At 40.0% G+C, this 25875-nt stretch overlaps 2 protein-coding genes across 6 annotated transcripts in view; one reads left to right on the top strand and one right to left on the bottom strand.

Moving 5' to 3' along the window:
• Positions 1-25875, top strand: part of CTPS2 (CTP synthase 2) — a 67172-nt gene that overhangs the window by 26658 nt on the left and 14639 nt on the right. For all 5 annotated transcript variants that reach the window (XM_053387143.1, XM_053387148.1, XM_053387147.1 and 2 more), the window contains 3 exons: positions 1020-1114; positions 8254-8316; positions 8693-8736. In XM_053387143.1, coding sequence (XP_053243118.1) covers positions 1020-1114; positions 8254-8316; positions 8693-8736 — 202 coding nt within the window. The remainder of the gene's footprint in view (positions 1-1019; positions 1115-8253; positions 8317-8692; positions 8737-25875) is intronic.
• Positions 21844-25018, bottom strand: S100G (S100 calcium binding protein G). The gene is made up of 3 exons (XM_053387156.1): positions 24979-25018; positions 23021-23164; positions 21844-22090 (listed from the first exon to the last, which is right to left on the bottom strand). The coding sequence occupies exons 2-3, from the start codon at positions 23150-23152 to the stop codon at positions 21989-21991; spliced, it is 234 nt and encodes a 77-aa protein (XP_053243131.1). The 5' UTR covers positions 23153-23164; positions 24979-25018; the 3' UTR covers positions 21844-21988.

Here is a 25875-nt window from a genome sequence, read left to right on the forward strand (position 1 = left end):
ATTGTACAAAGACATGTAGATTTGTTAAAAACTCACATTAGCCCTTAAGCCAGGGCTTTCCAAACTTTTCATGTTGGTGACACACTTTTTAGACACACATCATTTCACAACACAGTTATTCAGTTTTACCAGCAAACTGAAGATTAAACTAACCTCTTTCCAGCCCTGGGAGGAGCACAGGGAGTGTTCACACGATATACCTACACATTGCAGCTGACACACTAGCATGCCGCGACACACAGTTTGGAAAGCTCTGCCTTAAGCATTGGGATGCCTGTATTTAGAGCTTATCCATGCTGAACTGATACTATGATTTTGAACATGTTCATGTAAAGCAAACTTTCTGCAAAACTTACAATTTGTTCTGAGACTCTTAATAGGCACTTAAAATGCCATGTAGACATGGAATTTTAAAACTGAACACTTGACAAATGTAATGTTGATGGGTTGTTAAGGGATAACAAGAAGGATGGCTTAAACTGATTGCAAATGCCTTGTGTTTTAGAATATGCCTAGTCTAGTTTGTTTTGCACAAATTTGTCAAATGTCATAAATTAAAATAAAACAAATGTATTTTAAAGTGTATATTTTCATTGAAATATAGTGGGAGCCTTTCTGAATGCTTCCACTATTTCAAGTTTACAATTCAAAGCACTGGCTAGGATTCATACTGTACACTTCGGCATTTTGTTCTGTAATTTGTGACTTGAAACTCTGGAGTAACTTGAACAATTTGGTGAATGTTTATAGAGATTTACAGTATTTGAAGCAGAACTGATTTGCTGTATGGTGATTATGATGTATTTTTACTGTCCAGTTTTCATGATGCAAATTTTAGTTGTATCATAGCCGTATTACTCTTGGATCAGAAATCTGAAGAAGGTGGAAGCTTTTGTGCACAGTGAGGTCTTGCTGCTGTTCCTGTACATACATGTCCCCCCCCCCAGTAACATGTTAAACTAACTTGCCATTCTATCTTCTCATCTGCTGCTGTGTTTGCATTTTGTATTTTATTCCAGTTGTATATTAGTTCCTGGAGGTTTTGGACATAGGGGAACAGAGGGAAAACTTCAAGCAATTTCATGGGCAAGAAAAAAGAAAAAGCCTTTTCTTGGTAAGACTTCAACTTCAGGAGTGGGCCAACTTGCACAGTCTCATATTTATAAACTAGAATCCATCTGCTTAACAGATGTGTTTTTGATTTACAAAACATAAGTGTCCACTCACTCAGAGACTATTATTAATTAAGGCATGACTAATCTGTGATCAGTTGGCCTGAATATGCACTTCTTAGCGAAGTGCCCTATTAACTGAGATCAAGGCTCACCTAGTTCAGCATTTTAATTTTTTGCAAAAATCTCAGCAGCACTAGGGATCTACTGGAAATCAACTCGCCCTACCCTCTGCCCAGTGTTCAAAACTCCCATTATTCTAGGCGCATTTTGTAACAGGGAATTTCATTAGTGCCAGCAGTTTCTGATCTCTGGGTACAGTACTGCACCTAAGATTTCAGATTAAAACTGCAGAGTGGAAGGAAAGGAGGGCCTTTTTCTGCCTCCCCACTTCCAGCTACTCTCTGAAAACTAGAGAAGAGACCCTCTTAAGAATATTAGGGGGGTGGGCGGGGGAAGGACTAGACCGTGTGAAAAATGAACATAATATATTAACTGCAGTTCATTCACTTTCAGCTTTGTATTCTTGTTATAGAATCATAGAATCATAGAATCATAGAGTTGGAAGAGACCCCAAGGGCCATCGAGTCCAACCCCCTGCCAAGCAGGAAACACCATCAGAGCACTCCTGACATATGGTTGTCAAGCCTCTGCTTAAAGACCTCCAAAGAAGGAGACTCCACCACACTCCTTGGCAGCAAATTCCACTGTCGAACAGCTCTTACTGTCAGGAAGTTCTTCCTAATGTTTAGGTGGAATCTTCTTTCTTGTAGTTTGGATCCATTGCTCCGTGTCCGCTTCTCTGGAGCAGCAGAAAACAACCTTTCTCCCTCCTCTATGTGACATCCTTTTATATATTTGAACATGGCTATCATATCACCCCTTAACCTCCTCTTCTCCAGGCTAAACATGCCCAGCTCCCTTAGCCGTTCCTCATAAGGCATCGTTTCCAGGCCTTTGACCATTTTGGTTGCCCTCCTCTGGACACGTTCCAGTTTGTCAATGTCCTTCTTGAACTGTGGTGCCCAGAACTGGACACAGTACTCCAGGTGAGGTCTGACCAGAGCAGAATACAGTGGCACTATTACTTCCCTTGATCTAGATGCTATACTCCTATTGATGCAGCCCAGAATTGCATTGGCTTTTTTAGCTGCCGCGTCACACTGTTGGCTCATGTCAAGTTTGTGGTCAACCAAGACTCCTAGATCCTTTTCACATGTAGTGCTCTCAAGCCAGGTGTCACCCATCTTGTATTTGTGCCTCTCATTTTTTTTGCCCAAGTGCAATACTTTACATTTCTCCCTGTTAAAATTCATCTTGTTTGTTTTGGCCCAGTTCTCTAATCTGTCAAGGTCGTTTTGAAGTGTGATCCTGTCCTCTGGGGTGTTAGCCACCCCTCCCAGTTTGGTGTCATCTGCAAATTTGATCAGGATGCCCTTGAGTCCATCATCCAAGTCGTTGATAAAGATGTTGAATAAGACCGGGCCCAAGACAGAACCCTGTGGCACCCCACTAGTCACTCTTCTCCAGGATGAAGAGGAACCATTGATGAGCACCCTTTGGGTTCGGTCAGTCAGCCAGTTACAAATCCACTGAGTGGTAGCATAGTCAAGACCGCATTTTACCAGCTTCTTTACAAGAATATCATGGGGCACCTTGTCAAATGCCTTGCTGAAATCAAGGTAGGCTACATCCACTGCGTTCCCTTCATCTACCAGGTTTGTAATTCTGTCAAAAAACGAGATCAGGTTAGTCTGACATGACTTATTTTTCAGAAATCCATGCTGACTATTGGTGATCACAGCATTCCTTTCTAGGTGCTCACAGACTGTTTGCTTAATGATCTGCTCCAGAATCTTCCCTGGTATTGATGTCAGACTGACTGGGCGGTAATTATTTGGGTCCTCTCTTTTCCCCTTTTTGAAAATAGGGACAACATTTGCCCTCCTCCAGTCTGCCGGGACTTCGCCTGTTCTCCAGGAATTCTCAAAGATGACTGCCAGTGGTTCTGAAATCACATCTGCCAGTTCTTTTAATACTCTTGGATGCAGTTCATCTGGCCCTGGAGACTTGAATACATCTAGACTAGCCAAGTATTCTTGTACTATCTCCTTAGTTATTCTGGGCTGTGTTTCCTCTGCTGAATCATTTGCTCCAAATTCTTCAGGTCGGGCATTGTTTTCTTTATCGGAGAAGACTGAGGCAAAGAAGGCATTGAGGAGTTCAGCCCTTTCTGTGTCCCCTGTTTGCATTTCACCATCTTCTCCTCTGAGTGACCCCACTGTTTCTTTGTTCTTCCTTTTGCTACGAACATACCCATAAAAGCCTTTTTTGTTGCTTTTAACCTCTCTAGCAAGCCTGAGTTCATTCTGTGCTTTAGCTTTTCTGACTTTGTGTCTACACGTGTTGGCTATTTGTTTGAATTCCTCTTTGGTGGTTTCCCCCCTTTTCCATTTTTTGTACACATCCTTTTTTAATCTTAACTCAGTTAAAAGTTCTTTAGATAGCCACCCTGGCTTCTTTAGGCACCTTCCATGTTTCCGTCTCATTGGTATTGCCTGAAGTTGTGCTTTTACTATCTCCCTCTTAACAAACTCCCAGCCATCATGAACTCCCTTTCCTTTTAGTATTACTGTCCATGGGATCTCACCAAGCACTTCCCTAAGTTTTATGAAGTCGGCTTTCTTAAAGTCGAGAAATTGAGTCCTAGTATGCTTGGCTGCTCCTTTCCGCTGTATAGTAAACTTCAGAAGAGCATGATCACTCGCGCCTAATGATCCTTCCACTTCTACCCCACTAACCAGGTCATCAACATTGGTTAGGACCAGATCTAAAATGGCTGTTCCTCTTGTTGCTTCTCCCACTTTCTGGACAATGAAGTTGTCTGCAAGGCCAGTGAGGAATCTGTTTGACCTTATGCTCTTGGCTGAGTTTGACATCCAACAAATATCCGGGTAATTGAAGTCCCCCATTACTACTATCTCCCTTCCTTTTGCATGCTTGGCCATCTGTTCCAGGAAGGCATCATCTATGTCCTCCGTTTGGCTTGGGGATCTATAGTAAACTCCCACAATGAGGTCACTGTTATTCTTCTCTCCCTTAATTTTGACCCAAATGCTCTCACTTTGGCTTTGAGGTTCTAAATCTTGGATCTCTTCACAGGTATACACATCCCTGACATATAACGCCACTCCTCCTCCTTTCTTGTCTGGTCTGTTTCTCTGAAATAGATTGTATCCCTCCATTATTACATTCCAATCGTGGGACTTATCCCACCAGGTTTCAGTGATTCCTATTATGTCATATTTAGTTTGCTGTACCAAGAGGTCAAGCTCATCTTGTTTATTTCCCATACTTTGCGCATTAGTGTACAGACATTGAAGTCCATTAATCATTCCCCCGTGTCTCTTATTTAAGGATTTTTTCCTCCCACCACTAGGTCTGCGTGCTGTTTGCTCCATTCGGTCTATGACATTTGGATGATCATCTTCATCAATTGATAGACTCCTACCTTCAGGAGCACTGTCTCCCTCCCCCACATTAGTCAGTTTAAAGCCCTCCTGATGAGGTTTCTGAGATTTTTTGCAAAAACATTCCTCCCAACCGTTGTGAGGTGCAGCCCATCGCTTGCCAGAAGTCCATCTTCAAGAAACTGCATTCCGTGATCTAAGAATCCAAACCGTTCCTGTTTACACCATTTGCGAAGCCAGTTGTTCACTTCCACTATTTTTCCCTCTCTCCCTGGGCCACGTCGTTCAACTGGGAGGACAGATGAGATGACAATTTGTGCATTTAATTGCTTCAATTTCCTGCCCAGAGCCTCGTAATCTCTTTTGATCTTCTGGAGGCTATTGCTTGCAGTGTCATTGGTTCCCACATGAACCAAGAGGAAGGGGTATTTGTCAGTGGGTTTTATGATTCCTTGCAGTCGTTCAGTTACATCTTGGATCTTAGCCCCGGGGAGACAGCACACTTCCCGAGACATCTTGTCAGGCCCACAGATCACTGCTTCTGTTCCCCTCAGTAGGGAATCCCCTATCACCACTACACGCCTCTTCTTAGGTCTGGTCGGGGTTCTTCCGTGAGCTGTCCGTTCCAAGGTCGCCTGCACATTCCCTGAGGACTGCCTTTGCTGCTCGTCTTCATATTCCTGATCGACTGTAATGAGGGAGAGATCCTCAAATGGAGTCTGCTCTTCGTCTTCCATGCTAGGGGAAAGGACCTCAAAGCGATTGCATATTTCTAAACAATCAGAGCGAACCCTGGGCCTCCTACTTCTTTGAGTCACGTTTCTCCATATATCTGGCTCCTGTGTTGGTGAACTAGCCTCCTTCTCAGGGGAGTCCCCTGTCTCCTCCTTGGTGGAGACGGTGTGCTCTGTTGCTTCCAAGAAGAGCTCCAGCTCTCTAATTCTTTGGAGCGTAGCTACACGTTTTTGTTATAAAAAAGCGCACCTAGACATTCTGTTGTTGTGCCCATAACCTAGGATTAAGGTGCCATTTAGCTCCTAGCTTTCATATCTCAGTTTCTAACACTGCTTCAGTTTCTAACATTTCCATTTCTTACTGAATGTTTTTGACATGCAGCATGTTTACTCAGAAGTATATTGTACTGAGTTCAAGAAGACTTACACCCTCATAAGTGTGCATAGAGTTCTAGCTATAAGGTTAAAGTAGAGAAGATGAAACCATACTGGAGGACAATTTAGACCAGAAAACAGTGCATGGGAGGAGGGTTAAATTTCCCTTTCTATTTTCATGGCCCCAATCCAAGTCTGTCATGGTTTCATTTATTCAACTTTTTATAACATTTATTCATTTATTCAACCCCTTTATAACATACAACTTTTTATAACATTGAGGCTATGTGATTGTGTATGACCTATTGTCTGTTCTGATTTTGCCCTCAGTGTTTAAAGTAAAACTAAACTTTGCTGGAAAAAAAGCAAAAAAAAGAGAAACTAAAAAAGCTTTCTAGTTCTTAGATAGGTCCATATATCCATTTCATTGGAGTATACAGTTATAAGTTTGGTCCCATTTAAATTGCTTTAGCAGGAGTAAATTAGGACTGGTCAGTTTTGATCTAGCAGGCATAATGAATCCTGTTGGGATTGTATTAAACAGTGAAAAGCCTAATCTTTCAAATTAAATCCAAATCAAATGCTTAGCCCAATAGTTGCAAAGATAATTCTGAATTTTTATAAGGGCAAAAATGTCCACTGTAGTCATTAGTGCCTGAAAAAGATGCTCACACAGTTTAGGAAGTCTGTAAATTGGGCTAAACATTTCAGGAATATAAAAATTTAATTGGTCTCTTGTGAAAAAAATACATCATTAGTTTTGCATACTGGATTTGAAGTATTGCATACATACATTTGAAACTGAGGTTTGTTTTTATTATAATATGTTGCTACAATGTTGAGTGAGTGGGAAAGAAATTGGTTTGGATTGTGTTTGGAAACAATTTGTTGCTGTTTTATAACATGTAAGAATTTCTATGGAATCAGTACCTGAGAGTTTCTATTAAGGTTTGATTTAAATGATGTACAAATACATATATTGTAGAAACTGCTCATGTGGAAGTTGCATTTTCTGAATATCCATAGTAGTTGGTCACATATGGACCCTGGATTTTAATATTCCTGAATCTGAGCTCTAGGCAGCGAATAGAGACAAATAATCAGCAAGGTATAGGGCAGGCTTCCTCAACCTCTGCCCTCCAGATGTTTTGAGACTACAATTCCCATCTTCCCTGACCACTGGTCCTGCTAGCTAGGGATCATGGGAGTTGTAGGCCAAAAACATCTGGAGGGCCAAGGTTGAGGAAGCCTGGTATAGGGGAAATGAGAGAAAGGAATTTAGGATGTCAGCAGGCCAAGTAAATAGAGGGAGGAAATGTATGGAACATCAGTGTTTGGCCTGTGCATGTCCCCCCCCCCTTTTTTTTCCTAAATAGCAGTTGTGAAGTGAGGGGATCCAGATTGGGACTATGGGAAGGGAGAGGGGTACAAAGGCTTAACAGTCCCTTCCTCCAGGCCATGGTTCCAATCTGCATGCCCCATAGCTGCCATTTAGCTAAGAAAAAGCAAGCATGCAATGGCCAATCACATTATTAACATCACATCTGGTTTGTACCTGAAAGGAGACAGAATAATGGGTGAAGTGTTAGAAGCAAATGGGGCATATGAGGGAAAGGAAGAGAGCATTATCATAATATGTGAGGAAGCGAGGGAAGAGAAGAATGAAGAGTGGAGGAGGAGGAGGAGGAGTTTGGATTTGATATCCCGTCTTTCACTCCCCTTCAGGAGTCTCAAAGCGGCTAACATTCTCCTTTCCCTTCCTCCCCCACAACAAACACTCTGTGAGGTGAGTGGGGCTGAGAGACTTCAGAGAAGTGTGACTGGCTCAAGATCACCCAGCAGCTGCATGTGGAGGAGCGGAGACGCGAACCCGGTTCACCAGATTACGAGTCTACCTCTCTTAACCACTACACCACACTGGCGCAGTATAATACTTAATAGGGGAAGAAGTAGGGAGAAGGGGAAAGAGGTATAGGATGTTGATGGTTCTGGATCAAGCAGGAGCCGAAGGGAAAATGAGAATATGGTCCGAGAGATAGGAGAGAAAAACGGAATCTTATGTCAAAGTCTGGGGTTGTAGCTTGAGGCAGTTTTTGTACCACTAATGAACATATAGGTACTTACCTATAGCAGGCACTTCCAGTAAGGTTTTCATTGATTAATCTTTTGCAAATCCTGTGACTGTTTTGTGCTGGCAAGTTGAGGGTGACCTGCCAAGGCTGTACTAGAAAATCAAACTTTTAGGGTTCTGGCATTGCCAGGAAGAATTGTTCCCTCCACCCCAAACTACTCTGAATTTAAATAGTGGTTAGTGAGAAGTGATATGTTGTAGCAGTTAATGGAAAAATCTTTTGGCAAACACATTTGATTTCATTTTTATATTAAATCCACTTTCCCATAATTGAGTTCTCAAAAGCCAATAAATATGAACTGGGTCATGGCCTAGAATATAAAAAGTGTGAGTTTTTGTGCTCATTCATTCTTCTTTCCTGTTTCTTCTAGGGGTTTGCTTGGGGATGCAGCTGGCAGTAGTGGAGTTTGCAAGAAACTGTCTAAACTGGCAAGGTGTGTTACCTTCTATGAAAATTGTTCATTTAAAGCAGGGATGGGTGACATTTGCTAGCCAATGGGCTAGATCTCCCTGCCATGCCAATTTGACAGGTGGACAAAGAATTGTCATTTCCTGACCCTCATTTTCATTCTTCTGCTGTGGATGTACTCCTTATATTGGCCTTTAGCTTATCTTTATTTCTTGAAACAAGGACAAGTGAAGTGCTGTAATTTTGAACATATGTCTCTCTGTGGATATTAAAATTCATATGATCCCCCCAAATGTTTTGCTGATATGTGTGCCAAAAACCTCTCCTTCAAAATGACAAAGGTGCTATATTTCGTTTAACCATCTTTAACATTTTAAAATGTAGTTGCTCTTTTTCTGCAGATGCAAATTCTACAGAATTTAACCCAAACACAAAGAATCCTGTTGTAAGTATTGAATTTCCCCTTATGGTTTTGATAGATCTTTTGTGCTGGCTACTTAACAATTGTGTCAGTCATAGTGGCATTAAGAGAGGCTGAGAGTTTGTTCCTCTATAGCAGGGGGTGGGAAATCTGTGGCGCTCAAAATATTGCTAAATATTACTAGACTTCCATCTCTTCCAACCAGCACCAACCTGCCCAAATGTTGAGGGATTTTGGAAGTTGTAGTTCAGAGGGACACATGTTCCCCATATCTTCTTCATATCCAAAGAAATAATTGCACATTTGTTAATATACCATTTTGTATGTTCTGGTGCTCAGCTCCAACAGAGAAAACATTTTTGGCACTTTGCCCTGATGATCTCTGGTCTCAGTTAATGAGACTTTCCATTAGACAAATTTAATGGGATATCACCATTGCAATTGATCAAACTGTAAAGAGGTTGCATAACAGAGGTCATAGAGCAAATAAGTGAATCATTTGCAAATTGCTGATTGGTTTTGGATAAATCTGTTTAAAAAGATCATTATCTTGAGGATTAGTAAATGAAGAAGTAATAACAGTACTAATTTTAGCAGTTGCACGTGGTCAGAATAATTACGGAATTACTTTAATGTCAAAAACACCCTAACCATTATCATGCATTGATCAAGAGCTGACTAGTGTTCTGTGTAGGATAATAGAGCCCTTATTAAAGAATATCTCTCTGGTTGGACTTTTCAGATAGCTTTTGCTAAGCTTCCAGACTCTAAAAAGCCTTTGCATTATGGAGATGTACTCCTATTTTTAGGATTCAAAAGCCAGCTAAAAAACAAGAACCAGAAGTTATGAATAACAGAGAATTTTACAGTGGAGAGTTGTAAACAGCCGGCTAGTAAGATTAGGATTATTTGGTGGTGGTTGGTGCCCATTGGTGCATTCCATAGGATGGAAGGCAGAGGTACCAACAGCTGTTGGAGCCAGAACCAGCGACCGACACACCCAGTCCTAGACTGGTTGTAAGCAAAATGACAGGCGGGTGGCTGAGGGCAGACTGAGCTGTTGGGGCAGTGCTCCTTAGAGCCATAGCAGAGAAAGCTCATATAGAATGTCAACTCCGTGTAATGCAGCAGTGAAAAGGGCAAAGTTTTTAGGAATGGGACTAGATATATGTAAAAAGAAGTATTAACCATAGACTCCGTCCAGTTGCATATGCTTTGTGTAAACCCTTTAAATCTACTGGTCAAGATGGTGCATGGTTTTACCAGTCATCATACATGCATGGTTTGAAAGTAAATAAAGTAGATTTTTATTCAATGACATCCATCGTTCCACAATGATTAGATTTAGTTTTAGAGAGATTCTTTGTACAAATATAATTGTAAATGTCCATAATAGGTTGGTTTAGGGATCTTGGAAGTACTTTCTGTCTGTCGTCTCTTCATTGGATGCCTTAGGAGAGCAAACCGGTTATTCCAGCCAAATTAGACAATCCTGCCAAACTGCCTAACTTGCTCATCAGTGCCTTGAAGTCATTAAAGTTGATTTTTCCATCTTTATCCAAGTCCGCGTATTTGGATAGATCGTTGAGAGACATTGAACCCTGTAAGTTTTATTTGGGTGGTGGTAAGGGAGTGAAAAACAAAGCAAAATAGTTTTATATATAATAACTTTCAGAATAGTGAGTTACAGAACATATTTGAGCTAATTTTTTCCCTTGAAACATGGTTATCTATATACAATAATTTTGAGCAAGCCTTTTCATTTCCTTATAGGCGGTGTACAATTTTATCAGGGTATATGTTGGGTACACATATGAACAATTGTGGAACACTTTTCCCCCCCATCAGCCCTATTCTGTGTTCCTCTTCCAAGTTAGAAAAGGAGATAGTATTCATTGCCTTTCTCTCAGGAGTTTGAGGCTACATTTGGTTTGGGAAAACAGGATGTGGGACCAGGTGTAAAAAAGCAGACCAGTCCTGTCCCTTACTTGCCCTGAGTGAATGGCCTCATTGATGGGTGATGGAGAACTGGGAGAGTGGGGTTAGAAAATAACTGTAACTGCCCTTCACATCCAACGTAACAGGCTTTTATTGGTTTCAAACACTGCCTTTCAAAATAAAAATATATAAATACAATTTTTTATATTTATTTATATTTATATCTATAAATATTTTCCCAAAGCATAATAGAAATATAAAATGAAAATATATCAAAACAGATACCTAAATCATAACTTAAATACTGAAACAGAAGGAGACGTTTATAAAACAAACATTGAAATACTTTGCTAACCAATATATGCCAAAGCCATTAATTATATTTAACTGTTTTCAAAGTTGTTTTTCAAATAGTTGTAACTCGCCCCGTGACCTTAGCATTGAAGGGTGGGTAACAACTTAAAATACCAACGAAAACAATAATAATTGACTCTAGCATCACACCAAGATATGTAGCTTGAGTAAAGGGACTTTAAGAAGTGAGGCAGATAGGATCTGGCTTAGTTCACAAAGGCTCTAAGTGAATTAAATGAGTACCATTCACATCTGTGGAAAAAAGACAAAGCACTGTACTTCGAGCAGTTAAGCTAGAAAGCTAAACCACTGAGCTTTTGTTACGGTGCAAAATCTGCTCTGCTCTCGACACTTAGTGGCTCAGCCTCCGTGGCCATTGCATACTCTCCCTCTAGCAGTCCTCTTGTACTGAACAGACAGTCTACAGAAAGGTATAATAGGTCAGGAAGGCAAACCTAACTCGCTGTGCCTTTAATATCACAGCCAAAGTATGCTTTGGTCCTGCCCAAACCTGCCTTTAATTTAGGGAAACGACAAGGCAAATGTTAAAATCTGATGACATAAGATTGACATGAGACCCATATTAGTAGGCCTCCATTAGCCTGTGGCTGGGATTTTGTTATTGTTATAGAAACCAGACATGGCGTCTCTGTGCCCAGCTGCTTTTGTTCCAGGCCACAACCAGGATCACAGCACTGCCATTCACTGAACAAGTGCTTCCCAAGAACATTCGGCAACTATTTTTATTCCCAGGCTCCTGCCACATAGGCTGCTTGTGGGAAAAGCAAGAGTAGATCTGTGGACGAAGAACAGTCTCTTGGCTGTTACTGGGAGGTGTGAAGGAACTTTGCATTGAAGTGAATGGCATGACCGTGCTGCTGTGCGCCTTGTGAGAGAGGGTTAGGACTTCTGCTCACCACTCTACATGGGGCACAAAGATTGCACTACTCTCAGTAGCTGTACCAAGCACACTAACAGAAGTAAGATACATTTGCAGATAATTCTGTCTACTTTTGCAGATCATATTAGCATTTTATCTCTTAGTATTTTAGCTTTTGTGCTAGCAAATGCTGTTTGTGAATGTGACCTGTGGTGCACATTCTTTTTGTGGCATTCTTATCTACTGGGTATTATTATTTATTTTAATACTTCTATGACTCACATTAAGCTGAAAGATGGTGATTGCCCACCTAAGTGGGTATCTGAACATGTATTTCTTCCTTGTTCAAAACAAGCATTCTAGCCACTAGATTGTACTGGTCCTAACAGCTCTAGTGAGTTACATTTTTCAGCTGCGATTTTCCCTTAATGTATATTCCCACTGTCCTTGCTGAACTCATCTTTTGTTCCAAAACTATTATAAAAATTACTTTTATGTACAATTTATCCCAAATATTAGCTTTCACTAAATACCTAAATGAAACACTTACATTTTAGCAAGGAGCATATATTTTTTAAAGTACCTATTTGTGCATAGTTTTCTCTAGATTTCATTTTGCCCAGAAATGGATAGACTAGACCTGGCTTCCTCAAACTCGGCCCTCCAGATGTTTTGAGACTACAATTCCCATCATCCCTGACCACTGGTCCTGCTAGCTAGGGATCATGGGACTTGTAGGGTAGGCCAGAAACATCTGGAGGGCCGAGCTTTAGGAAGCCTGGTCTAGACTCTTTGTTTCAGAAAGCACTGGAATGCTTATTATGATCTTAAACAGAACTTAAGCAAATTTGCTAACATTTACTCTATACACACGTATTAACCCATTCTTGTTTGGGCCTGTTCTGACAGAGTCTTGTTTATATCCATTGAACACTTTGGGGGTCTGGTTTTTTTAAAAAAAAAATTATTCCTGCTGGAGGCTACCATATTAAAAACTGGATGCTACCATATTAAAGGAGAAAGAAAATTCTGAGGGCTTTGTATTGTTGGCATATTCAGCAAGTTCACTAGGTAATTCTTAGAGCACCCTTCTGTTGTTCTAAGTCCTGACTTTGACATCTTTCCATTGTGGTTCTGAATTTATAATTTCCCCACCTATTCTGTAATCCAGTGACGCTCTTTATGTAAGTAACTTAGAGAGGACTCTCGCCTCAAAAACCAACAACTAACTTCAGCTAAAATAATAATTTTGTTTTCAAAATTTAATATTATAATCAACTTCCTTGTCTCTACTTAAGATTCTAGCAGTAACTAAAATTTCACCATAACACGTTCATAGATTGCCCAATGTTTTGTATAATCAAACCCATATATTTGTCTGAAGAAACCCTTAAAATGTTAATTAAAATGTTTGAAAAACATTTTGATGGAGAGATTTCAATGTTTGAAAACATGATTTCATCTAAATTAAAACTTTTCAAGTGCGATCAACAAAAACAATCTAAATATTGCAAATGTTTTTCTGAACAATATTTTCAGCATGTAAAGTAAAGACAAACATTCAAGCATCAGTGTACTAGATTTCTTTTTGCCTTGTTACCTTTTGTAAAACATGCTTTTCTTAGGATCAGATTATCCTACTTTTCTCAGGTTGCCTAACAACTACAAATAATCATTATAGAAGCAGTTCACCAGAGTAAAGCCTGTATTAATTTCATTCAGACTTGGATATGAAGCTACATAAATTATTACAATGAATGGAAGCTGTTGTCTATCTTACTGAATTATTCCCACATTGCTGTCCCTCCCCATCCCTCCATTGCTGTCCAGTCATGTTTTAAACTCTTCAGAGCTTCGTTGGACTATGTCCCTTGTTTGTCCTTTAGTGAATTGGATTTGTTTGGAAAATACCACAAATTAGATGCAGGCTTCAGTAAATATTAATGTTATCTAGTGTAATTGGCAGTGCAATTTGGAAGACTTACCAAAACATTTGAGAAGTGGCTCTGAATCAAACTTTTAAGTCCGTCCATGGAAAGCAGATGCTTGCTACCTTCTTTCATAGCATACTGAGTGAAGAGACTTAAGAGTTGGTCACTATTAAATTCTGCCATATTTTTGTATATTCGAAAGCTGTAAAAGAGCAAAGAAAGTTAACATATTTTGAAGTTTGTAGAGGGGAAATACATTGATTTAATACGACATCTACATAGGTATGTGGAAAATGTAGTTTTATATAGCAATTACAATGAAGCCATTTTCTCTTAAGTTGCTAATTCTGCTCATACAACATTAATTGCAAGCTAACTGACATCATATGTGAAACTTCTGACATGTAAGAAGCTGCGGTATTTTCTCCTGTGGAAAAACTTTATCATGTTTTCCTGAAATATATTTTTCCTGGAAAGATAAAAACACATTTTTCTTTATACACTGTGGTGCAATGCAATGCATTCTGAAAGTAGTAGAATTGAGGACATTCATAGAAGACATCCAAAAAGACATAAAATAAATAAATCATAATTACCCAATACTCCAAAAGCAGAGGCTCTGCAAACGCAATGTAAGAAGCTGAGGGCTGAGGCATCCTTTTATGTCTCTCCCGCTCCACCCTCTTATGCCTCTCACTCCGCCCTGATTATGAAATTTGTCTTTGCTGACAGATGTTGGATGTGTTACATACTTTTAACATTCAAGTTTATTTTTTTAAAGAACAAAATATGGTAATTGGATGCACCCTGCCGGTGTATCTTAGAAGCTTTGCTTTTTTCCTTTTCAGATGTGTTTTTGGGATAAGGAAATAGCTGGATATTGCTAGAACTTTGTTATATTTTTAACAGCAGCCCACGCTTTTGTCAGGTCTATATAGGATCTTTGTAACCAGGCACATTGCAGTATTACAAGTTTTTCCTGATTCCCCTCATTCATACTTGTAATACATCTGTGGTGTAAGTAGGAAATGCCACAGCATGCCCTGGCCCATGCCAGCTTTGGAAGGCCCATGTCTGCTAGTTAAGTCTATATCGATAAAAGAAGCACTTACAGCAACTCCCGCAGCGCATATGCACAAACATGCCTCAAGCCACCAAGCAACTGTCCCCCCACAGATATGCTCCTTGCAGTGCAGTTGCAGCAACAGTGAGACCCTGCCCCTCTGCTGGCTTATATTCCCTCACCTGGTGGGTTGTACACCGACAACCTGAGACGTCTTCTGCATGGAACTCATTGCCTCTCTTCTTGCTTCAAGCACCTCCTGGTTCTCAGAGACAGTGGGTTGGGGGAAGGTGGGGAGTCTCCCGACCCATCTGTCGCTTGAACAGCCTCTTCTTCTGCCACATCCTGCACACCTTCCTTCACCTCCGACTCTCCCTCCTCCCCATGCCCTGGCTCCTACTTGCAGGTGGCATCAAACCCCATAAGTCACTGGTCCCCTCTCCGGGGTCACTCCCTCGGTCCCCTGCCTCCGCCACACACTCTTCAGAGCCCCGTCAGTCCCTGACATAGCAATGCACTTAGCATAGCTTCATACTAGATAGCACACCTGTAGCCCTTGAAAACATCTATCCTTTCAAAGGAATTAAGTAACCTAGAAGAAGGGGTTTTTTTTCTTCCGCTGCTCTGCCTATATTTAGTTTTCAAACAGATTTACTGAGGGAACAAGAGTTTCAAGCAGAGAGAGAGAGAGAGAGAGAAAGAGAGAATGAGTTATAAAATGACTATTAAGTCATCCTGATTTTACCACAATTCCATGTAGTTTTGGCATTTTAGCAGGATGTTAGAAACTAATAAGATACTTAGACAAATGGTTTTCAGAAGAGGTAGGTAATACAGGTAGGTGGCAGCTACCTGTAGTTTGTAAAATAGTATTTTAAGCAAAGTATACTGACTTCATTGGCCGGTAGTAGTATATCAAATTTCAAATCTGAATTCAGGACAAACTAAGCTGATACTTTTAGTGAATTCTCTATATCACTGGTTCCCAATTAGCTATTTACTGAGGACCCCCTATATTTCAAAGGCCAAGCCACAGACCCCCTACTTTTGAAAAATTTTATAGCTCCATGGTAGTTACCTCTGGAGAGCAATTTTTTGAACAAAATATGGGGTAGCCCCTAATAAGCAAAGGATTTTAGGTATATTAAAAAACAGACTAGGGCTGTGCGATACCTGGTTTTCAGCATTGTGATATATCAGCAGCTAAACATCACAACATTCCGATATATCATGATGTCTGAAAAGGAAGATCAGGCATGGGGATGAGGGAAGGAACGGTCACAGAGATCTGTTAAGAGAGTCAAGTATGTATTTGTGAGGGAGTGGGGTGGGTGCCACTGCTGGTCTGCTTCAGGTTACTGCATTAACTGCACCTTATTAGTGATGATGTTTTAAATCTTCAGAACGACACACCTGTTTGTTGTGACAATGAAGAACACTGCTACTGTTGTATTGTTGGCTGCATAGCACTGATTTGTTACCATGATGTTGCCTGCTGCCATTTACTCCCTGTTTATCTCCTCTACATCTAAACACCCCCACATTTCTCATAGGGCGTATGCTCTATAAACTGGGTGTGTACATTGAATCTAGGCAGCTTAATGATTGGCCTAGGGCGCTAGGATATTTCATTCTGAAGTTATTGCTGGCCTAGAAGGAATATGGTCCTTTCCATCATTCCTTTTCATTTCTGATATCTCCTGATAATAAGATCTAAGAAAACTTATTAATCTTCAGTTATAAACTGTTATTCATCTTGTGCATTTCTGTACCCCCATCTGTTGTATTGATAAATGCATTTACAACAGAACAAATCTTTGCTAACGAATTTATTTGCTTATTCTCAAAGCCTGCTCCTAAGGTAGTATGATGCTGAGAGACATGATGTTGTTTGACAGGGTTAAAGGAAAGGCAACAGCTGCAGGAGACTCAGGAAGTGGGGCTTCTAATGCAAACAGGCAGAAGTATTGCATGTTTGGATGAAGGCATGCCAAGAGAAGCAATCACTATATAAAAGCTAGTTCCTAAGTTCCATCCTGCTTTGCCAAACTCAGACGGGTCCAACATTCATACTGTTTCACTACAAAATGTCATTTCTTCCTGTTATCAACTATAAAATCTACCTACAGTATACATTAAACTGGGAAAACAGAAATTTATTTTGCAATTTTGGCAGTTTATGTATTGGTGGGGGGTGGGGATGAAATCACATGTACATGATCCGTAATGGTGTCCGTTTCCTAATCGTAAAGGTGATTCAATGATGTATGGAAGGGATGCTGTGGATTGTTTTAGGGATCCAGATTGGAGATCCTGTCTCAGATGTAGCTACAGCTCTTTCTTCTCCAAATTTGGTGGATACCTTTTGGTTCGTGCAAGTTGAGGATGTGGACATAATTCTTGGAAAAGTGTGGTCAACTACATTCTTGCCTATCCTGGCTTACAACAGCACTTTAGGACTGAATTGGTTGGTGATAAATATCCCATTTAGTAAGTGTCCCATTAGAAAAAGGAACAGATTTTTAAAATTAACAATCAGTCTCCAATACACCAATCTTAGACAACATATCTGAGTGTGTTGTGGTATTTCGCCTTGTAAAATCTGGTTTTGTTTTATTCAGGTAATTGGGAATGGCAGTGAATAAAGGTGGCATTTAGTTCTAGTTTTTTTCTTTTATTTTTTTTTTTTAAATAATAAAATTTACTGGTTTATTCTATAGGACAGAGTTTAATTGGGCCAGTGCCAGAATATAGCACAGAAGCTTTCACCTACTTTTCATGAAATATCTGACCTCAGAGCCCTCCAGTTCTGTGCCTTCAGTGAACATTTCTTATAGGAATTCTATAAATGAGCATGAAAATGTTGGATGTGATTGGCACCATATCTTGTAATGATTGCAGTTCTGTAGTTGGTTACCACGACACCATGATTTCTGGAATGAACATAATATTTAAGATTAAATATGGCACACAGTAATAGTAGATGTATAATACTAAGTCTCACTAAGAGTAGGCCCCTGAAAATCTGTACTTAGGTTATTGATTTCAGTCATTTATTCTGAATATAACTCATGCTGGATATCACCCATAGTAAACAGTTTAAGACAATCAAATTTGTACTCATGATAAGAGATACCTGGTTTAGATATCCAGAGCACTGGCAGATATAGTAGAACATAACTCCATGTCCTGCCCATGTATTTCTGTTCTTTAGCACCACTCCCAACTCTTTCCATTCCACGTATGTGTCATGATGTACAATGAAGGTGTGCCTGCATCTCTAGATTCAGATGGCCTATTAGGAAAGAATCAGCAAAGTTCAAATTTTGAGGTGCACAGCTCTTACCTCTTCATTCCATCTGAATTAGGAGAAGCCGTGAAGGTGTTGGACCAGCATCTGGAAACCATGATGGGCTGGAAGAGGGATAATCAGTTGAAGCTGAATCTTGATATGATGACGATACTGTGCCAGGGCATATTTTGGGAGTACTCCTGGATTCCAGCTTGTCACTGGAGTCCTAAGAGGCTTCTGTGACTTTAAGTGCTTATGTCCATCTTAGGCCGGCTTGTCATTTGTGGACTGGGATAGCCAATGTTAGAAACTGAGATATGAAAGCTAGGAGCTAAGTGGAACCTTAATCTTAGGTTATGGGCGCAACAACAGAATGTGTAGGTGCGCTTTTTTATAACAAGAATACAAAGCTGAAAGTGAATGAACAGCAGCTAAGATATTATGTTCATTTTTCACATGGTCTAGTCATCTCCCTGCCCCCCCCTAATATTCTTAAGAGGGTCTCATCTCCAGTCATCAGAGAGTAGCTGGAAGTGGGGAGGCAGAAAAAGGCCCTCCTTTCCTTCCACTCTGCAGTTTTAATCTGAAATCTTAGGCACAGTACTGTGCCTCAGAGCTCAGAAACTGTTCGCGCTAATGAAGTTCCCTGTTGCAAAATGCACCTAGAACAATGGGAGTTTCGAACACTGAGTATAGCCTGGCCTCTGTTGTCCACACTCAGGTGATCTTCTCCCTGAAATACTATAATGTGCTCTATGTGGGACTACTCTTAAACATGGTCCAGACTCCAGAGACTGCAGCTTGTGCAGAATGAGGCTACTATGTTCTTAAGTTGGACAACACAATGTGAATGTGTGTCACCAATCCTAAAAGTGCTGCTTTGGCTGCCAATGAGTTACTGGGCCTGATGCAAGGTGTTAGTACTAGCATAAGGTAAAGGTACCCCTGCCGGTACGGGCCAGTCTTGACAGACTCTAGGGTTGTGCGCCCATCTCACTCAAGAGGCTGGGGGCCAGCGCTGTCCGCAGACACTTCCGGGTCACGTGGCCAGCGTGACATCGCTGCTCTGGCGAGCCAGAGCCGCACACGGAAACGCCGTTTACCTTCCCGCTAGTAAGCGGTCCCTATTTATCTACTTGCACCCGGGGGTGCTTTCAAACTGCTAGGTTGGCAGGCGCTGGGACCGAGCAACGGGAGCGCCCAAGCACTTAAAATAGCATATTCACTATGAAACGATCTCATTGTTTTGTTAAGGAGGTTATAAACTTAAGCATAATAACACATTATCAGTAAAAAGACAATTAAGGAAAAGGCTAACAATTGGTAATTAACATTAACAAGTACTGTACAGAATAACTTGCCTCACCTTAATGCCAGCCATTAGAGTCACTGCCACTGAACCAGCAAGCTGTATCCAGACACACATAGGTGTCGAATCAATGATTCTCATCCATCAGACCAAAGTCTGCTTGGGGGCCATCAGACCAAAGTCAGAGACCATTTTTATACTAAAGTACCTAGATACAGAAGGGTAGATTTTACTTGGCCGATTGGGCCTTGAGGCAAATTTCCAGTACAAGAAGGTGCACGTGCTTGTTCGCCACACAGCCACTCAGCTGATTTCTCCACAGTCACGGTGACATTCACACCATCTTGTGTCAGACGCTCACAGACGGCATGAAGCACTGTTTAATTGAATTTTTTCCTCACTGAAAACTGTCGCCAGTAAAGTCAGAATAAAAGCCACTTTCAAATGGGCTAGAAAACGGGGGATTTCTTTACACCGTTCATGTGTCTTATCCACATGCAACTGGAAGGAAAGTTTAAAAAATGTTTTTTGTGGCAAGAAAGAAGTCAGTTGAATACACCCTAAAATTAAATACATCTTAGAGTGTGGTTTCCAAAAGCTTGCTCTCTGAAGTCTGATAAGGATGGATAAAGTTGCCATCCTTTAACTGCCAAGAATGGAAAAGGTCCAAATAACCCTTAGGGGCAAAAAGGGTGTGTGCTGCAGATAACTCTAAGAAGATATATAATTAAAATAGTGTATATAGTTTTGAGTTCAGTATGAATCTTTGGGCTGGCACATGCACGACATTTTATCATTTTGCTTTTGCTAAGAGGTTTTGCTGCTGCATCTACACAATCATTAAAATAATTCAGTTACAGGTATGCAAATACCCAGTTGATCATACCTAAGGACTATCTCAAGCATAATGTGAGATCCTATGGATATTGCTCTGAGGTAAAGTGCATTATATAAACCCTGGGGTAATGATGCAGAAACGTATAAAAGCATAAACGCATCAGAAATAATAGGGAAATGTATAAACAGTTTTGAATATAATGCTTGTAGAAAGTTATCTCCCCTGAAGATAACTTTGTGATAGTATATAACAATAATGGCAGTCACTTTAATTCGGATCCATTTGTAAAAGAAGATTTTCTGTCAGGCTCCAGCAGAGGGAGATATCAGAAATTTGCTTCCTCTTCATGCCTTTTTCCTTTTGAGATGTGCCTTTTAGAATATAAGATTAGGGGAAGAGAGTACCTGTGTTTATTGATCTTATATAAGCTGTTCTTATAGTCTTTTTGGCTAAAGAGCAGATTAAAAATACTGCTGGTGAGGAAGTGCATAAGGATGCTCATTCAAGTCCTGTTGAAGTGGCTGGCTGCATCTTTCGATTAATTAACTAGTTGTTACGTGTAACTAGTGTTTCATAAACAGCAAATGTAGGTCATCAGAGTGTGTTGAAGTGGAAAACATCAGATTATGTGTGTGTGTGTTCATTGTTCGTAGTAAGCCTGGAAAGAGCCAAGATTTAGGGTATCACAAAGTACGGCTCACATCCTAATTGGGATTGTTGAAACAGAAAAGTGGGTTGGAGTTGCTCCAGGCCCAGTTACCTCTGGCTGGAGATATATTCGTACAGAAAGAAGATGAGCACAGGAACACAAAGGAAGAAGTGGCACGTTGGAGGGGCTGGTGTTGCACAAGAGGATTGTAGGAAGTGAGCAGGAATGTGGGAGTAGGCAATGGGTACACCTGGTAAGGTTTCTAGATTGGTATACAGATGGTTAACTGGGAAATTATTGGGAAAAACTGATATGAGTTAAATTTGCTGGAGAATATATCGATAGGGAATTTTTCATTCGCCAGGACAAATAGATATAAGTGGCGTGTTATAAATTAGCATGAGAAAGAATTCAAGTGAACCAATGTCGTCCTTATCCAATGAACCCAATATTTCATTGATTCTAATAAATGAATGGGCATGTATTAAATATGGATGGAATGTGTCAGGTTTCAGAAACTTCAAAAGCTCATCTTTCAAGTTATTCTTTTCCTTAGATAATGGAATGCACTTTTCACAAGACTTCTTTTTAACTCAACTTTATGTATGGCGTACTTTCACATTACACTACTACAGTAGGGGAAGTGATTGTAATCAACCCAAGTGAGATGTGTGAGGTGTCGGCTTTTGTATCACTTCTCCTCCTGTCATCACCCCCACCACACCCTGTGGAGCAAATTGTTCTTTTTAGCTCAAGTTGTTCTGCTCTTGCACAGCTACCACTCAGTTTAACAACCTTACTGAAAGAAATATCCTGTGACAACTGTACCCATAATGTAATGATAGCTTAGAGAATAAAGCAGTTCACATTTATTGACATGTTTTTATTGTCATAATTTTGTTCTCATGCCTCAGAAAGAAACCAGTCTGTTACTTTAGGGTTTCGTCCTTTATGATTTTGTTTTGCTTTCTTTCTAGAAATTGCAGTGCTCTTTCATATTCTTGTAGGGCGTACTATTGGCTTCACCCCATTAGTTTGGCCATCACAGCCTCAAATTCTTCAAAACTGACTTCTCCATCATTATTTTTGTCCATCTCTTTGAATACGGCATCAATAGTAGAAGCCTGTGATTTTAATACAAAACAAGAAGTCAAATCAATGGATGTCACCTTAGTGACAATAATTTTGCTATTTTCTCTCTACTTTGAGATTTGCTGTCTCAGTGAAGCAGTCCCTGGCTTATACTTACTCAAGTCACTGCGTGGTTCATTTTTAAAGTTTCTTAGCTTACCATTTGGTATTTGGCTTTCCCAGTTGTTTAACAATGAGGCTCTATATAGATTGTAATCCTACACACACTCACTTGGACTAAGTCATACTCAGAGTAGAGCTGCTAAAACCGATGGACGTAAGTTAGCAACCTAGTGGCTCTATTCTGAATATAACTTTTAAGATACAGCCCATAATTTCCAATGTAAGAACTAAGTGCTTTAAGGACTGGAATGCCAGTCGTTAAATATTTTACTATAAATAAGATACTAAAACTGAAAATTAAAGTACTGGTGCTACAATTACAAGCAAATTTCTTAAAGGTAATGGTCAGTTTTCCTCCTGCCGTGGAGGACACCTACTGAGATGCTGCTCATCTAAACTTCATCCCAGCATTTATTGTGTCTCTGTTTCTGTGATGGGTTGCTTACAGTGTTAGTCCTGCTCAGAGTAGACCCATTGATAGCAATGAGCATGCCTAACGTCATTAATTTCAGTGGGTCTAGTCTGAGTATAACTTATGTGCCAATGAACCTCCAGCAAGCTATCTCAGGCATTGTGGAGTAAATATATATACATTAAATAAAACAATGTACAGTACATTATGGGACTATGAGCGCATGCCTCATTAGGAAAAAGGGCTTCATTCTTTTAAATTCTGCGCTTCTGCAGTCTTGCTCTCTTCACCCCCAGTTAAATATTTGGCAAATATTACTTCTGTAATTGCTTTTGGACATTTCCACACACTTTCATATGCTGCCTCAATGAAACAATTATGGACTTGCCTTTGGTACATTTGGAAATTCCTTTTCAATTAATTCTTTCAGTTCACATTGGGATAGTTGATTAGGATCACCCCCTTTTGAAGCATACTTGGTGAAAACCTTTCTCAGTTCTTCAGTAGATGTCTTGGCCATTTTATAGAACTCCTGAAAAGGTAATGTTCCAATGTGCTCAAATTAGAAATAAAGAAAAGAACACACAAGTAGAATAAGCTAACAAAAAATCACCACAAAAGAGGATCGAAATATTCAAATCACTTGATTATTATTTATATTTCACTCTTCTATGAAAAACTAAACAAAGTGACTTACAAATAAAAACAAATCAAAAGATAACAAAAGCAGTCATAACAGTCAATCAGGATTTTTTAAAAAACAGTGTAAATAACTTTGTTTAAAACTGTTATCTGCAACAGTTTTCTGTACATGTTGCAGCTTCTGTTTTTCAGTCTTCCACAATTGCAGCTACATGGCAAATTCATATATTTAAACCTGTTACCTTATCCTGATCAAATTGCATGTCCATTGATGGCCCCACACATTTCTGTTTGCAATTTGTATGCAGCCTACTGACTGCCTCAACAGATTTATTGCAGCAGAAAATATATGTGGTTTTTTTACACATTTATTCAAAAGTTACAATACAGCTTTGTCCACTGTCATAATATCACAGAATGATCACTCCATTCTTCAATCCCACATCTCTGTCATGTTGGCTCACCAAATACCCTCAGTAGGAACCCAACTACCAATCTGGTTTACTAGACATTTTCAATCAATATATCCCGTCCACAGACACGTCTGCAATGCTGTTGGCATTAAAATACCCGATTCTTCAGTGTTTATGATGATACAGCTGCACCAGTATGAAGCAAAAGCAATAGAGTAATGTATTTGAATTTACATGTTACATACTCAGGATGAATGCAAGGAGAAGCAACATTTTGAACATAGTTTTTATCTAGAACAGTATTAGAAAGATTGGGAAGCAGGTGATCAACACAGAAAACAGGCGAGCAGCAGATAAAATGGTATATGGCATGAAGAAATAAAAGTTGGAAAAACTGAATTTCTTGATATCCCGGCTTTTTGTCTGCCACTTTGTGGAGGTAAAAAAAACACACCTGGTGATACCCACTCACTCTACAATTTCTAGGTTCATTTCCTTGGAAGCACACCCTGCCCATTTCAAATTACTTCCAATTAAGTGTGTTTTAGGAATACTAACTTGGAACTTCATCTTTTGCAAAGTTCAGTTCCCTGATCCAGCAAGGGAATTGTAATGATCAGCTACAGATGGGCTATTCATTGTTGGTGGGGATGTGCAATCCTAATTCTATTGAACGGTTTAAGAAAGGCACTTCTATAGCTACTGTCTCACATTGTTAATTCTAACAATAACATTCTTGTAGCATGATTATAATAGGATTTGAGCCATTGCATTTAAGCAACTGAACTCTGTGGAGGATTAGTGCTAGGGCATACTTCGTGGTTTTTCAATTCATGCCCCTCAGAAGGGGCCTTTGGGGAGGTGAATATTGCACACACACGCACCCCCTTTATAGGGGGGTTGCTACAGGTTGAAAAAAATTACACAGCTTTTCATATGGCATTCCCACAATGCAATACTGTATAGTAGAATTGCATGACAATACTTGCTGTTTTGTTAGCAATGGCATCTCTAAATAATAAGTTATACCATACTGCCAATACTAAAGCAATTTAAATATGGATATCAAATGATTTCAGAACTAGTTGCAAGTCCCAGTTCTAAATTAATTTGTGCTGCAGGCTGAAAATGGGGCTTGTTTTTCAGACTGACCAGATGAGTTTTAAAATGGATAAGAAGTTACAACTCGGTGTCATGCAGGGTAGTAGCCCAAGACTGAGTAAACTACAGCTTCCAGGGCAATTATTTAAAACAAGCATAGATTATCACATGAAATCCAGATCTTACCTACCTTGCTCTGCAAACCTAAAACCCCCTGAAATTGTCAAGGCAGCTTTAAAAGACGCAGCTTGAGACTGGCATTCTTATAGTCATCTGAGGCAGGAGTGTCAACCTGATTGTGAAATGTTTGCGTTGTTTGTTGCTATTAACAATAATAATTAATAGTTTAAGTTTGTTTGTACTTCTTTCCCATGTCTTTGTTTCAAAATTCCTAATTATATTTCTGCAAGAAAGAACTCCCTTTGGCTAGGGTTGCCACCTTTGTTCTGGCAAAATACAGGACGGGGAGGGGTGGGGCAGTTAGGGCTGATCCCCCCCCCCAATCTGGTGCTTCAGAGCAATCCATTGCAATCTACTGCAGCCTAACAGGATGGCCCCTGGAATTTGACACAGAAAATGCCTTTTCCCACACGGCCACCTCCCAAACCTCTGAGGACAGTGGACCTAGCAAGAGAGTCCCTCTGCACACCTGTAGATATTTCAGATATTTGTGACCAGAGTTGTTTAGGGCTTTAGTGTGAGCACAGTGAATTGGGCCTGGAAATAAACTGGGATCCAGTGCAATTCTTTTAAAAATAGTGATAGGAGTTCTAAATGGAATCTCAAGTAATCTGGCAAATTGAAGTTTCTGGGTCGTCTTCCAGGGCAGCCCCATGTAGAATATTGTGGTCCAATCATTTCTGTATAGGTTAGCATTAGTGAAGGGTTTGTTACCATTTTGGTGCTAAGTGGGTTTTTTCTACTAGGCTAACTTTTCACTCTTTTAAGCTGTTGCAAGTTTTTATTCATGTGAGTTTTATCTTCTTCTAGCGTTGTTTTAGAGTTGTCTATATTTTTAAAGTTTTTAAGCTATCCTTGTAATGCTGATGGGCCACTGAAGGACAGGAATACATTTGGTGGGGGGAGG

The sequence above is a fragment of the Podarcis raffonei genome, chromosome 4 (assembly GCF_027172205.1).
Source record: "Podarcis raffonei isolate rPodRaf1 chromosome 4, rPodRaf1.pri, whole genome shotgun sequence".
NCBI classification, from domain to species: domain Eukaryota; kingdom Metazoa; phylum Chordata; class Lepidosauria; order Squamata; family Lacertidae; genus Podarcis; species Podarcis raffonei.